The sequence below is a fragment of the Anabrus simplex genome, chromosome 7 (assembly GCF_040414725.1).
Source record: "Anabrus simplex isolate iqAnaSimp1 chromosome 7, ASM4041472v1, whole genome shotgun sequence".
NCBI classification, from domain to species: domain Eukaryota; kingdom Metazoa; phylum Arthropoda; class Insecta; order Orthoptera; family Tettigoniidae; genus Anabrus; species Anabrus simplex.
The window spans coordinates 232035687-232052586 of record NC_090271.1 but is presented as its reverse complement, the minus strand read 5'-3'; the positions used below and the strand labels follow the sequence as shown (position 1 = coordinate 232052586).

At 36.1% G+C, this 16900-nt stretch overlaps 1 protein-coding gene across 4 annotated transcripts in view; it reads right to left on the bottom strand.

Annotated features, from left to right (window-relative positions):
• Window positions 1-16900, bottom strand: part of LOC136877064 (sodium/potassium-transporting ATPase subunit beta-2) — a 130747-nt gene that overhangs the window by 37075 nt on the left and 76772 nt on the right. For all 4 annotated transcript variants that reach the window (XR_011018599.1, XM_067150880.2, XM_067150882.2 and 1 more), the window contains exons 2-3: window positions 13720-13860; window positions 9098-9217 (exon numbers count right to left, since the gene is read on the bottom strand). Coding sequence is in view for 3 of the 4 variants with exons in the window: in XM_067150880.2 (XP_067006981.2) it covers window positions 9098-9217; window positions 13720-13860 (261 nt within the window). In the remaining variant the exon portion in view is untranslated. The remainder of the gene's footprint in view (window positions 1-9097; window positions 9218-13719; window positions 13861-16900) is intronic.

Here is a 16900-nt window from a genome sequence, read left to right as displayed (position 1 = left end):
CCTGTTCTTGTTGCTCCCAGTATTGTTACTGATACTAGTTCATAAAAAAAATGTTCTCACAAAGATGATACATCATAACAAATAAGTTAATTTCACATAATAATAGATCTCTAACATTACTCAGCCCATTATAAAAATGGAAAATCACAAAAAGCTATTCTCAGAACAGCTGACAGTGAGATTCAAACCCATTCATCTCTCAAATGCAAAGCTTGACTCCGCAGCCATAACGTGTTAACAAGTACACCACTCTGCTTGGTAACGGAACACAGTACTGTACCAGGAAAAGTTAATTTTTACTTTTGAAAGAAATGCACACTGGTACACCATATGGTCTCATAAAATATTCTGAGTATAGGCCTATTTGTTCATGAGATTAGGTTCATAAACAATATTATATTTTCAAAATATTTTAAATACTCATTGAAGACAATCTTATTTCTTTCTGCTGCAACGTCTTCACTTTTGTCTAGGCTGACGATGTCGGGAGAGGTGACAAGTTACATCTACATCTGACTGTGATGGGTCATTCAGTACAATGAATTAAGTAATGACAGCCCTCAATCTACTGTTAATTTCCTGTGTTGGGTCACGTTTGACTACTTCCAATCCAGTTTCTTAAGCTTTTCTTTTGTACATGACTTCTGAAGGGAAGGAGGTAGCAGATGAAGCTGCATCCAAGAAATGTGAAGAGGAGAGTGACCGAACATGTGATGGTATATGGAAGTTAGGTAAATACCTCCATAAACTCAATCCCAAATAAAGCACTGTCTGCAGTCATATAAAGGGTACAGAAGAAGTATTCATCTTTATTTCTGTGTTTTCAAACTCTTATTATGAAAGGGCTCAAAAATCAAAGTCACCATGTGATTTTTAATTGCCACGTTGAGTGGATTAGATGGTTGAGGTGCCGACCTTCTGACCCCAGCTTGGCAGGTTTGACCCTGGCTCAGTCAGGTGGTATTTGGAGGTACTCAAATACGTCAGTCTTGTGTCGATATACTAGCACATAAAAGAACTCCTGTAGAACTAAATTCCGGCATCTTGGTATCCCCGAAAACCATAAAAGTAGTTAGTGGGATGTAAAACAAATAACATTACTTGATTTTTTACTGCTAGAGGATAGCACCTTTCCTCATTTGATTACAGGTACCACAAATTTTCACAAGGGACTGTCAATTCTGCCCTGCAAACTGTGTAGAAGACTGTTTGTCTTTTAGGCACAATTTGTTAAGAAGGAAGCCATGCTTTCCAGTGTCGACTCAGTTAAATGTAACTTTAAAAAGTTTTTAAGTCCACAAGTTCAATATAAATATTACACTATTATCTACCAATAAACAACCACACAATTAAACAAGGTATAAAAATACGCACTATTAAACAAAGAATGACATGTTTTGTTCTTAAAAGAATATATATTCTATCAAGTCAAATTTAATATTTGGAAATATTTATGTTTATTTATGTACAAACACCGAGGAATTTGAAATTTGGAACTTACCTCTGTGGAGAAAAATATTTCCAAATACTGAGTATGACTTGACAGAATCTGATGATGTTCTTTTAAGAACAAAACATGTCATTCTTTGTTTAATAGCTTTTTTTTTTACAGGTATGTTATAGTGTAATATTTATATTGAACTGTGTGTTCAACAGACCGAAAAGCTTTTAAGTTACATTTTAGGCATTAGTCAAGAATGGAGGGAGTATTTTATGAAAACGTTTCTAAAAATAGATATTCATTTTATTATATAAAGATACCCGTGCTTCACTACGATTTTAAACTGAAAGTTTTTATTCACAGTTTTACATTCTGGAGAGTCCATTCTCAGCTGAGCCTCTAAAATACGCCCTCAGTTCGTACGTCAAACGGTTTTTGGGGAATGATTGATTATTTTCTGATCTAACACTCATTTGAACCCCATACGAAAGAATTTGAATGTTTTAAACCCTATCTTATTTAAACATCTAGGATGTAAAAGCGACCAACGTGTGAAATTTTGATTTTGTAAGTCAAACAGTTATGGAGGATTGAATACATTTTTAAGGGGTGACTGTTTTTAAATATTTATTAACATCTAGGATATAGAAGACCAACCTTCATATAAAAATTGGGTGACTGTTTTTAAATATTTATTAACATCTAGGATATAGAAGACCAACCTTCATATAAAAATTAAGTTCATGCCTGAAACAGTTTCGGAAGAATGGATATTGTGTTTTTGAGAGTCAGCCACTATCTAAACACCTTAGAGGAGAAATATTTTCAAGTAAACGATATTTTACACCTAGGACATAAAATAAGACCCTTGTCGTAAAATTACAACTTTGTTCACCAAACGGTTTTGGAGGGATGAATAATTTCCTTTAAGGAGCTAACCTCATTTAACACGTTAGGGGTGGAACGTTAAAAAAGATTTCCTATTTTACACCTAGGACTTAAAAATATATACTGCTACTTGGAATTTTCTCTTTGTACGTTAAACTGTTTTGGAGAAAGTAATGAATACATTTGTTTTCGGATCTTAACCTCCATTTAACACTCTGAGCGGTTAAATTTGTTTCAAACCTTCTGTTATTTAACACCTAGGATACCAAATAAAATTTTTAACTTAACGGTTTCAGGGTGTATTGTTTTTAAGTCCGCTTCGTATTTGTATCCTCATAAAAACAATTCAATGGTTTTCCGTGGTTTCCCATTTTTACACCAGGCAAATGCTGGGGCTGTACCTTAATTAAGGCCACGACCGCTTCCTTTTAACTCCTAGGCCTTTCCTATCCCATTGTCACCATAAGACCTATCTGTGTCGGTACGACGTAAAACCACTAGCAAAAAAAAAAAAAAAATCAATTCCTTTTTACATCCCCCTTAAGTTGATTCCACCCCCCTCCCCACCACGAAATATGCATTTTTATTTTTAAAGGAGATTCCAAATATCAATTTTCTCGACCGTAACATCCTTCGTTTTCGTGATATAAGTATCGTCAAAGAACAACACATTTTTCAATACATTTATTCCCCTCTCGCGTTAAATTGGATTTTCCAAAAACAAAAGAACACGTGTTCCTTTATTTTTAAAGGAGATTCCAAAATCAAATTTTCATGTCTGTAACATCTTCAGTTTTTGAGATACAAGTATCCCCATGAAAATAATTCAACCCCTTTTTCAGTCCTTTTTACAACACCCACTCCTTAAGTGTTTTTCCTGAAACAAAAAAATACATGTAACTTTATTTTTAAAAGAGATTAAAAATACCAATTTTCACATCTGTAATATGTGTTTTTGAGATATACTGTGATATGCTCATTTTAAAATTCACCCACTTTAACACTTTCCCTTAACCCCTCAGTGCCGACCTCTATACGTGGTATAGACCCTCTTTTCTTCCGTAGCCGCTGACCTCTATACGTGGTATAGACCCTCTTTTCTTCCGTAGCCGCCAACCTCTATACGTGGTATAGACCCAAACATGGTTTCACATTTACAGCTATAGCGCGAAGAGTTTTGGAGTTATTGATATGCAAATTGTTTTGTTTCCAAGAAGACATTTTCGGGTTATCAGTGTTGTAAATAGAAACTGAAAATCTTTATAATGTAGTTGATTTTTACGAGGTTAAGCATCTGTCAGGTAAGTCTGAGCACTAATCTCTTGCTTTTTTAAAAGTCTGTTTGCTTCATTCTTTCCCACAGAATAAAATAAAGAAATGATGATCTGAGAAGTTTGTCTTTTCGTGTGATGGTCTTTGCTCTATTTGTACATTGGGAGTGCGGTTTATTTATCATATTGTCTTTATTTCTCAGCTTGTAATATTTTCGTAACTCTCCACGAGCGCTCTGTGTAGGCATGAGTTAGTGCTGCTTTCTGTCTTACGATACGAGAACCAGTTGTTCATGCTATATATCTTGCTTGAAAGACGATGTCTCGACCTTTCATCTGAAATATGTATCGAGTTGATTTGTTTCGTCATAAATGTTATTCCCCTCGTTCAGTTTCGTCCTGCTGCTTTCGGTCTCGCTGCAGCTTCATCAGTCCATGTCACGCGCCGCGCTCAGCTGTCGTTTGACTGACAGTAACGTGCTTGAAATATTGTATAATTCAGATGAAAGTTTAGTCGGAAGTAGTAATGACAGTATGAGCAGCACTGATATTGAAATAGATGATGTGACAGTGGTAAATTATGACAGTGACGATAAGGAGGAAACAGTACTTGGAAATTTCGTGTAGGAGACTATAGATAATTATACAGGTCAAAGGGAAGTTTTCAGCAGTGAATTATGATACCTAAATTCTCTAATAATATTCACACAGCCAGAGATAAATATTGAGCAATTACCTTATCGGGTTCAGCTGGTGAAAGGTTTGTTTACAAAATACGCTTGCTCAAGCGGGAAAAGAAATATTCAAGACCGGCGCGCATCAGATAATACAGTTCCAAGATTGCAGGAAAGACATTTTATCAGGAAATTAGCACCAAAGAGTGAGAAATCCAAACCTCAGAGACGTTGTATCGTGTGTTCAAAACATGACAAAAAGAAGACGTCAGTGTACTGCTGCCAGGAGAGTGACATGGGTCTCTGTCTCGAAGAGTGCTTCAAACACTATAACACGGAACTAAATTACTAACGAAATGTGAAACAATTATGTAATTATCTGCATGTACTTAGTTCTGTCATAAGGAATTCCAAATTTCATGAATATCGGGCTACTCTCATACTTGTAGTAACACTTTAAGTGAATCAATGTATTTCCGTCGCGCGTACTTGAAATCTCATCCGGCCGCGGGGTAGGAAGCTCTTTAAATGGCTGCGACGCTGAGGGGTTAAGTGGATTTTTTGAAAACAAATACCGGTAATGCATGTTCCTTTACTTTTACAGGAGATTCCAAATACCAATTTTCACATCTGTAACATCTTTAGTATTTATATAGGACTAAAAGTATTCTCATAAAAAGAATTCAACACTTTCTTCACTTCTTTTCCTCCACCTTAATGGATTTCCAGAAAACAAAAATTACATGTTTATTTTTACAGAAGACTCCAATTACAAATTTGCATGTCTCTAACATCTTCAGTTTTTTAGATGTAAGTATCCTCATAAAATGAATTCGACCCCCTTTTCAGTCCTCTTTACAACCCCTTTAAGTGAATTTTACAAAAGCAAAAAAACAAATGTGTTTCTTTATTATTAAAGGATATTCCAAATACCAATTTTCACATCGTCTGTAGTATCTTCAGCTTTGGAGATACCAGTATCCTAATAAAAATAATTCAACCCCCTTTTTCAGTCAACCCCCTAAGTGTTTGTACCGAAAACAAAAAAAATACATCTTTCTTTTTAAAAGATGAAAAATACCAATTTTCACGTGTATAATATGTTAAGTTTTTGAGATATACTGTAGATATGCTCATTTTAAAAATTCATCCCCTTTAACACTTCACCTTAAGTGCATTTTCAGTAAAACAAATTATGCGTGTCCCTTTACTTTTACAGGACATTCCAAATACCAATTTTCAAGGCTGTAACATGTTACATTTTTGAGATATATTGCAGATATATCTGTTTAAAAAATTCACCCCTTTGTCACTCCTGTTTATCCCCTCTTAAACAGATTTTCCAAAAACAAAAAAATATGTTTCTTTATTTTTAAATGAGATTCCAGATACCAATCTTCATGACAGTAACATCTTCAGTTTTTGAGATATAAGTATCCTCATAAAAGGTATTCAACCCCTTTTTTATCCCCTTTAATAGGATTCATCGAAAACAAAAACAAAAAAATACACGTTTCTTTACTTTTAACTCTCTTGGTGCCAGGCGGTAGTGCGAACATCCGCCCTTTAAATTGCCAGAGCCGATCTGGTCGGCCGTTAACAATCCAGTCGGAAGTTGCCAGAGCCGTTTACATTGGCCGGCTTAAAATTCTGTGATATACCTAATTTTGAGGCAACCTATAGTGACGTGCATACATTTGTTACAACCTGTAGTAACGGGGCTACACGTTACTGTGTGCCTGGCCTTGCTTTGGCAGTTCTAAGAGGGTGTTATACCTTTCACAAGAGTCGTTCCCTGTGTTTACAAATACCGCTAACCGGTCAGTAAGAGATTGCTCCTTGCAGTGAGTGGATTTGTGACAGGAAAATGACATGTTGTTCCCGTGATAATTTTTCAGCAGGTATTGATGACAATAAATTAATGCAGTATTTAGAACAGTGCGAAGTTAACGCGGATGATTTATCGGATAGCAATAGGGAATTTAGTTCAGAGAGTAGCGACGAAATTATACCGGACACGTCCGCGGGTTCACCGCAGCTAAAGAAGAGATGTTTAATTGTGTCTAATAGCACTAAAGCTACTCTGAATATGGTGATAGAAGAAACTAGTAATAACGAATATGACGACGATGTCTCTGGAGAACATTTTGTGGAAATACGTCCCAATGAACCCGACAACATTCCTCAACCTCCTGTCTCCTTCAAGGAAGTTCTTGGACCTAAACATGCCTTACTGTCTGATTCTCCGCCCATATCATACTTCAATTTACTTTTCACTTACTCTCTGCTAAACCTTACAGTCGCATATAGTCCTCTATCATTACCTAAACGCCGGTCTCCGCGGGCCAAGTGTAGCGCGCCAGCCTCTCACCCGGAGGTCATGGGTTCGATTCCCGCCCAGGTCAAGAATTTTCGCCTGGTCCTGAGGGTTGGTTCGAGGTTCACTCAATCTAAGTGACCCTAAGTGATTGCAATTGAGGAGATATCTGAGGGTGGGAGGGCGACCCCGGTCTGGAAAACCAAGAATAATTACTGAGAGGATCCGTCTCACTGACCATTATTCACCTCGTAAACTGCAGGTACCGAAATGAGCAGCGGTCGCTTAGTAGGTCAAAGCAAATCACGGCTTTAGTGCCATACATTTCTTAATTTCGTAAATTCTGTTGTATTGTAAAATTATTTTTCAAATATATACTACAACCGAAAACGAGAAACTATTTTTACTGAAAACAAAAACTATAATATCAACTACTATTTTTTACTTATTTGATAATTCAGAATTATTTTAATAGTGTGTTGTCCGCATGTAGAAAATTTGTTGTCAGCTTTTGCCAAACATCGATACATACACGCGAATTTTATTGGTGAGTAAAATTGTCTTGTTTTTATTATTAGTGACATATGTTTGAATTTTTATTTTTTAAGTTTTTATTTTTCTCGTTCAAATTAGTTATTCTATAGAATTGTATTTAGAAATACATTATACATAATTACGTATATTCTTTTGTATCGTAAATTAGTTTTTCAAAGTAGATATTGAGAGAGAAAGTGCGAAAATATTTCTCTCTTCCTAAAAATAAACGTTATCGACAACTATAAATCAACAATAAAACGTCTTTGACTCTTTATATCACTCCAGACCAGTTTCTTATTCTACGTAGTCGATATGTAGAAAATTTCATGCCGGTATTTGCTATACACTGGTAGATATACGCGAATTTTAAAATACATGTATTTCCACTGAAAAACGGCCTGGCACTTTACAGTAGTAGAGTGGAGGCGGAGCTCTGGCCTCTTCCAGCTGATGGGGAGCGGCCGACTAGATCGGCTCTTGGCTCTAAGAGGGTTAAAGGAGATTTTTCAAATACCAATTTTCACATCTTTAAACTGTTAAGTTTTTGAGATACAGATACAGTAATTTTAAAAATTTACCCCCCTTTTCACCCCATAAACCGGAATTCTGAGGACAATGGGATTATTTTCATTTGAAAGAGCGATGTTTTTCAACCTTGGAACATGCGCGCGCAACCCCTCCTAGCGGTAGTTCCTCTACAGGGAGGGAAGAAAGCACAGGCAGTGCTGAGTCAGACACAGTGCAAGATGGATCTGTCGCGCTGCGATTTTCGAGCAATGATTTTTTTATGATTATAAGAAGAAATTAAGTGCCGAAGAATGCCATTCTTCTTTGCTGCGCGTTTTTGTGAGGCTGCTCCTTCTAGAGCCCTCTAGAACTTTCTGTGTGGTGCTTTCCAGGGGAGGAACCACCCACAACAGTTCAACGAAGTCGGAGCTCCAGAAAGAAGATGGTGGCAACATTTTTTTTACAAAAATGGGGCATCTCACCTCTGTGACCTTGGACACACGTCATACAGTCAATGCTGAATGGTATGTGAATGACCGTCTTCCCAAAGTCCTTGCCACTTGGAGGTCACAGCACCAAAAGTCTAAGAGTGGGCTCCTTCTGCTGCATCACGACAATGCATCTGCACAAAGGGCTGCCAGAACAATGAACTTTTTGGAAAGGGGAAAAGTGCGAGTGTTACCTCAACCCCCTATTCACCTGACCTGGCCCCATGTGACTTCTTTCTGTTCCCTAAGACCAAGGAAAAAATTACGTGGGCAGCGGTTTTCGTCAGATGAAGAGGCCATCGCAGCGTACGAGAGTGCACTAAGTGACATCCCGAAAGAAGCTTGGACTGAAACTTTTTCTAAATGGTTTCAGAGAATGAAAAAATGTATACGTGCTAATGGAGAGTATTTTGAAAAGTTGTAATTGTTGTTTCGCAAATAAAAATTTCTTCTCACACTCTGCTAAAAACTTTCGGCATAACCCTCGTACCTGGCATGGCTCCCTCCCAATTGCTACATATAAAGGTTAAGCCTTGAGCAGACTCCTTGGGGCTATTTGACAGGAATGGGCTATGCACAAACTTCTCTCTATATCATCATATTAACATTCTACACAACACACAACCTTCAGTCATCACTATCGACACACAATGATCTTCACATCTGAGGCAAGAAGTAACAAACTCCTCGAGCAAAGATGGTGCACACAAATAAAACACCCATAATTTTCAATGAACTTGTATTCAAGGCCGGAGACCACACAATGGCACATCACATTAGGAAAAGAAATGTGACGCGCTCTCTCTCTTTCATCGGACTACTCTCACTGAAGAAAGAACAATTCAGAAAATGGAACTTGTGGGAATGCTATATATGTTACTGAGAATGAATAATTATATAAGTTACTGTGACTATTGCCAAGCAAAGCTGATTTCTGAAAATTATTGAACATTATTTCACATGGGTGTTCTTACCTTCAAGGAATTTATCTAGCTCATTGGTCCAGTATTTGTAGTCCTTTTCACTGGAGCTCTTGTACCAGATAAGCGTGCTCTCTACATTCTCCTCAGATGGCATAGGGCGAAATCCCAGACCTATATTTATAAGAAATTACATTGTTCAAGCCCTTAGTGTAACAATTTTATGTCAAATAGAGAGCTGTAGTATTAATCCCCATGTTACCAAGCCTTTCAGCACCTCTTCTTCACCAAACATACCCCAGTAAAGTTTCATGAATTTGTAAGTTTATTTTTATAATAGAACCTGTACACTATCATATCTGAAACAATCAATTCACGTAATTAAAATGCACCCAACCTCATGAAGTTTATTAATATTATGGTTAGTAGTGAAAAACAGGTGGAATGGACTAGGTATGAAAAGATTAGCTTTATTTCTACAATAAGTCTTATTTATGTCCTCTAAAATTATAAATCACAAATTCAGTCTTCATCAGAAAAAAACTGTAAGATGACAAGAAAACAGAGGATAGTTAGAGTGAATATTAGTTTTAACAATATTATAATTAGAAAACTATCAGTTTTGTCAGAAAATTAATATTTATCACTACCAACTGAGATGTCTCACAGGCGCAATCCAAGCAAAACAACCAGTAAGACCCGTGAACTGATGCTACTACTCACCCGCACTCTGCTGACCCGATGAAAAGCACTATCCAGGAGTTAAGTTGGGAAGTCAATCTACACTCACCTTATTAATTATATATTTTTTTTTTTTTTTAAACTGTAACATCTCTTCATCAGTAAGGCCACTAGGCATCATTAGAAATGTATATAAATAAGAATAAAAATGAGGGGTGAAAGAACATGAAAACTGTAAATTAATCTCTCATACATAAACTATAGAAATAATATAATTATTTACTCACCTGCACCTGTGTAACTTTGCATGTTGTTCCAAATATTTCACAAAGAATACTGAACTTTTTAAAGTGAACATGGTTGAAGTTGCAGTAAATCAGCAGTAATAGAATGAATGAGGAAGTAGTAAGAAAACACAGCATAACGTACCAAGCAAAGTAATCGGGCAACCCCAAATGGACTTTAAACAGTAAACAGTAAGAATATGTAACACTAAGTACATACTGCATTGCTGAAACTTGAAAAGCATTAAACAAAGTCACAATGCCACAAGCGTCTCTTATAACTCATTCCGAGTTTATTGAAAACCTGTGGTCTGAAGTAACTAGAATACCGCACTTGTTAATGTGAGAGTTAATAATAAAATATACTGTACGTACTGTTGATAGTTACCTAAAGCACCTTTAGTCATTTATTTGCAAAATTTTGTTGCAAATTTTACCTTGGGAGGAAGAAAGTCTTGAAGAATTCAGTGTTGATTCAAAGAAATAATTTATGGTGTTTTGTAATACTTGCAGAAACTTTTCTCCTTGGGAGTAGAGAACTGATGCATTTATATGAACCTGAGTAAAAATAATCTTCAACGACTTCTTAGCACAGTAAGAGAATGCAGTAGCTGTCTAGACCTGAATATTAACATCAAGGAAATTAAATTCATGATTGCCACATGAGAGTATGGTACCTTTACCAATGCTATCCTAATACTTAATGACTCGCCAATACAAAGAGTGAATCCGTTTAAATAACTTAAGACGACTGGCCTGGACATCAAACATGGAGATAAAATGCTATATAGAGAATGCCTGTAGTGCTTTCATGAAATTCAAGGAAGTCCTACACATGTACAGATTTGGACATTAGTTTTAGAGTAATACAATATTTGGCAATTGCTTCTGATTTTTACTTCTGTATGGTGTCGAGTTCTGGACTACAACAAAGAAGATCAAGGCCTTTGAAATGTGGGCTTCCTGGAGGATGCTTAAAATACTGTGGAGAGTGAAAGAAGTCCTGAAATATATGAAGAGAGACTGAAAACTGCTATTTATAGTTAAAAGGAGGAAGACTGCATACCTGGGATATATATATATATAAATATATATTTATATATTTATTACCTTCTACAATTGATTATAGAAGGAACAGTGAAAAGCAAAAGAGGAAGAGGGAGAAGGAAAATATTGTTGCTTCACCATATAAAGCAATTTACTGTCAACACTGCTAAATCCAATTGTGGTTGCCATCACCCATTAATGGATAATAATAATAATAATAATAATAATAATAATAATAATAATAATAATTGGAATCAGAGATACAGCTTTCTGTGGAGTGATAAATAAAATTCGAAGATTGTAAGCAACTCCAAAAAGACATCGACAATGTTGTGAGATGGACAAAAGACAATGGTGTGCTGGTGAATGGGATTATAATTATTATTATTATTAGTGTATGGCAAGGAAATTATATATATAATATACAATATATACACAAAAGATTTTCACTGGGGTAATCACATTAATGGAATTGTAAATAAAGGTTACAGATCCCTTCATATGGTTATGAGGTATTTAGGAGTTGTAGTAAGGATGTAAAAGAGAAGGCGTACATACTGTAAGTTACTGGTAAGACCACAATCAGAGTATGGTTCCAGCATATGGGACCCTCACCAGGAATATTTGATTCGAGAACTAGAAAAAATTCTGAAAGACACCATGATTTGTTCTGGGTGATTACCACCAAAAGAACAGTGCTACAAAAATGTTGCAAACTTTGAGCTGAGAAGACTTGGGAGTAAGGCAACAAGCTCCTTGACTAAGCAGTACATTCTGAACCGTCAGTGGAGAGATGACGTGGAATGACATTAGTAGACAAATAATGTTGGATGATGTTTCTAAAAGTGGGAAAGATCACAATATGAAAGTATTCATTCATTCATTCATTTATAGGTAGAGGAGTTAGGGATTGGAATAATTTACTAAGGGAGATGTTCGATAAATTTGCAAATTCTTTAAAATTGCTCAAGAGAAAACTAGGTAAACAACTGATGGGGAATCTGCCACCTGGGCGACTGCCCTAAATGCAGATGATTGATTGAAGATGAACATAGAAGTTCATTAATCATAGTTTTTTGCAAACTGAGTGAGTATTGTTTATGAATGTCTTCAAGAGGAGGCTAGGAAGATGAACAAAAATGTCCCTGCCTGATATCTTTTAAACTGGCATTGAGCGAAAGGCAAGTTTTAGTTTACTGGCTAATTTGACTTCCCTAGTGTGGTAGTCAAGGATTATGTTGAACAGTCTTCTCAAAGAGAAGGACTTCCATTCTTTATCAAATGTTGTCTCCCACTACCAGTCCTTTTGGACAAGGATGAAGGTACATTAAGATGTTGATGATCTAATGAATTAATTTTGTGAAAAGAAAAAAAAAAGACTGGTAATGGGAAATAATTTCCTGCAAGTTTCCATTGAAGCAGAAGAAATAATGGGAGGAGGCATATATTTTTCTTATATAAACTATTAAAGTATGCAGAATTTCAGTTACACAGCTTAATAAGGTAATGAGATGGATGGGATTTATAGCATTGATTATTGTCTTACGGGAAAGAACGACAAGATAACCACTCTCAAGGTGGACAAGTTACAATATATTAGGTTATTATTTAAATTAGAACACTCCTATTTACTTGACGGTATATAGTTTACATTGAAAAAGACATCTGTTTAGGAATAGTGTCCTTTGGGAGCAGGCTGGATAGACAGATCAGGAGAACAGCGATTGCTTAGGAGAAACACTGGTCATTTAGTTTCATTATCAAGAATGACTATCCGCTTAACATCAAGAGGGAAGTAATGGACACTTGTGTCCTACCCTGTTCTCACATACTGTGCTGAGACATGGTCTGCAAGTAATTTTTTTTTTTTTTTTTTTTTTTTGCTAGTTGCTTTACATCGCACTGACACAGATAGGTCTTATGGCGACGATGGGACAGGGAAGGCTTTGCCTGGTGTGAAAATGGGAAACCACGGAAAACCATTTTCAGGGCTGCTGGGTCTGCAAGTAAAGTAATAGGTTAATGAATTTCTAGTCTGTCAGTGAAGGATGAAAAGGAGCTTGCTGGCTGTTTTCAGAAGGATCATCTGTCAGCATAAAACTGGACTAAAAGATATAGAAAAGAAGGTATGATCCAAGAAGTGGAACTTGGATGGGCTTTCAGCAAGATCTAATCCACAGAAATGGAAAAAGGCAGTAAAGGAGATGGACAATGGAGAAAAAGGAAAAGCTGTCCACTGTCGATGTGGTCCAATATGGTGAGGTGAACTATGGAACCAGAGTCAATGAGAACTTCCCAACAGAACCTGAAGGACAATGGGGGAGGCCTTTGCTCCAAAAGGAGAACGACCAGGCTCTAATGATGATGATGATGATGATGATGATGATGATGATGATGATAATGGTGTATAGTTTACACCACCATTTTTAATAAGTATTCTTGATTTTGCTTTTGTACTAACTTTCAAGATTTATAATGCAAATTTCATTGAGGTGTACAAAATTCATATTATTCAGTTCTTAATGGAAACTTCCTTTGTTGAAGTGTGTTGTTTTGCTTTACTTTGTATGAGCAAGTACATGCACAGTGTTCAATAATTAACAAAATACAATATATTAAGTAAAGATTTTAAACTTGGATAAAGTTATCATTGTGTTTTACTACCTGGATTGTTTCCAATTAGAGATTTATCCAACTGCCACTTTGGAATTTTGGGGTCTATTGTCTGGTAGAACACAGCGAGCATGGCAAAGAAGAAGCCACACAGTGTTGCATAGAAGATGACGTAGAATAGCAAGATCTTGGCTGTGGAAAGAAGAGTGTTCATTAGTTAAATTTGTAAAAATTAACGTGGAATATAAATTAATTTCACCTACTTTTTACAAGTCTTAACGCCAAAATTTATTTGCAATTATTTTCACATCAGGAGCAAATAAACAAATAGTTAAATCCCTTAAAGTACTAAATATGCATGGTCTTATCGGCCTCTGTTTCTTGACAATATACGTAATTAAAGTTTCAAATTATTTGCAGAATAACTAATGAGAGCTTAGTTAATGTGTACAGTGATGGGAAAGGTACAAAATAAAAGTAACTGGGCTCAATTACAGTTATCTGACAAAAAATTTACTCATTTACAATTACATACCAATTACTTTTTCAAAAAGTAATGAGTAAAATTACAATTAATTCAAAGAAACCATTTCTTTAAGATATCGCTCACTTTTTTTCACATGGGAATGGATTGCTTTGAAGTTTCCAAAGAAAAATACATTACTCTATTTTATTTTTAAGCATAGAAACAATCACTAGGTGAGACTAACCAGACTTTCAAAATGACTTTTTTTTTTTTTTTTTTGCTAGTTGCTTTACGTCGCACCGACACAGATAGGTCTTATGGCGACGATTGGACAGGGATGGACTAGGAGTGGGAAGGAAGCGGCCGTGGCCTTAATTAAGGTACAGCCCCAGCATTTGCCTGGTGTGAAAATGGGAAACCACGGAAAACCATTTTCAGGGCTGCCGACAGTGGGGTTCGAACCTACTATCTCCCGAATACTGGATACTGGCCGCACTTAAGCGACTGCAGCTATCGAGCTCTGTCAAAATGACTGCTCCCATGCAAAATTTGCATGTCATTTTCAGGATAACTAATTCAAAATATTTATTCAAACTAGGGGAATGGAAATGTGTTAGAATAACATCCACAGTATCCTCTACCTGTTGCAAGATGGGACTAAAAGGTAGACCAAGGACTCTCACCTTGGGAGCGTAGGTTGGCGGCCACGGTTACGTTACGTCAGTCTGCTTCACTTACTTGTGTCAGTATCCTCGGTTTCATGTATTCTATCTGACCTCGCCTGGTCAACTAGTGTTCTTTACCGACCTCAACGGTATTACAATAGGTTTTCAAGACCTAGGAAGTCTTTCTTTTCATGCTCTACATGGCCCTTACCTTTCTTTTGCCGATACCTTCACTTTTCGAAGTGTCAGACCTTCTGATTAGTGTTAACATAGGGTGGTTACCCAGTTGTACTTCCTCTTTAAAACAATAATCACCACCATCTTGACCCCGTAGTACAGGATTATCTAAATCTCAACCAGTAATCATGACAATCTGCGAGTGAATGAACAAGTGCGCATCGTACTCTGAAATTATACCATTGGCACAATGCTTTGCAAGTGCTGGGGCTCCAAAGTTACCAAGCTCTCAATGCGATGTATATCGATTAAACCAGAACGTAATGATTACTAAAATTTAACGATTACAATTTTCTTTTCCAAAGTAAACTACAAGTAAAAATTACATTTTGTGAAAAATAATGATTATGAGTAAAAATTACTAAAATAGTAATTGTTACAAGTAATTCAATTACTTCCTAACTCTGATTGTGTAGCAAATTTGATCACAACCTTTGTATTTGTAAACCAGGATAGACTACAATGGAAGAAGAGGCGGTAACTCTTTCCATGGATCTATTATTCTCCTTTTCTCTTTAATCGAGCAAAAAGTGTCTGGACTGATTTTGAAAAATTATGGGACACATTCTCTTTCTTTTTTTGAATTGGGAACAACATTTTAATTTGAGTCAATGTGTTGCCTCCCTCCATCAATATATTATTGACCAGTCACAAGCCACAGCAAGGAGCATTCTCTCACAGCTATAGACATTCTTGTGTTCTTTAGTCACAGGATAATACTGCTTTTAGTCTTCCAAAAACTTTAAATAGAGAGACAATATTCTCACAAATAATGCTTGGTGCAACTTAAATAATGCTCCAGAATAATACTGAACTGCCTATTTTTAATCCCTAGCCACAATGTAAATGTGGAAAGAATGCTTTCTTTGGTTAATACCCAATGAACAAAAAGGAACAATTTAAAATACAGTAGAATCTGTCTAGTCTGACACATATGGGACTGGGCCTTATCAGGTTATAAAGATCTTCTGGATTTGGATGTTCAATGAAATGAAAAAAAAAGTATTTAAATGAAAGCATTTAATTTAAAAATCTTAGTACTGTGCAATACTCAGAGAAGGTACATATTAAAAGAAAAACAATACTGTATTTATTATACAGACATATTAATGAAACATACATTTTATTCAATGAACAGCTGTTTACAACCATGATTAATTTCTTTATAGAGTCCATCTCCTATATCAATAGTCTAACCTTGGAAAATAAAATTGTTAAACTCTGTTCTTTTCTTTTAAAGAGGTTTTTAGAACTTTCCAACAGTGAAAATGTCATGTGACCAGGTCTTCTTGTGCCAGACTACTGGAGAGTTGAACTGGTGAAGTGCCTGACTACAGGGACTCTACTCTTGTGACAATACAGTTACGCTCCTTTCACACAACACGGTTTAGACCATAAGGCAAAAAACTATACGGTTCTTTTCGCATTGTGATGGTTTCTTGCCATTGTAAGCTCAGTGAATGCCTTGATATTTGTCATACAAGAGGGTCTGGCAATGAATCGTGAACAAATTGCTGCGCTATGGTTATTTCATCCTTGCTGAAAGAGACAAAGATGAAATCCCCATATGTTATGAAGTCAAGGATTTAAAAACATATTTTCAGGGTATTGATATTATGCCATTTGATTGTAAAATATGCTTTTTAGTAAAAATGAATTGCTAAAAAGGTTTAGATAATCGTTTTTATATTGAGTCTACTAGACCCAGCCTGACCGTTCATGTTACATTTTCCACCCGACTGCTTTAAGGTTAATGAGTGCAGTCTGGCTATGTTCCTGAAGAAATCATACACAGAGTACTTCATCAACTTTTGGGTTACCTTCTGTCTTCAAAAGTCTGTCCCCCATCTGTTCTGCATTCAGC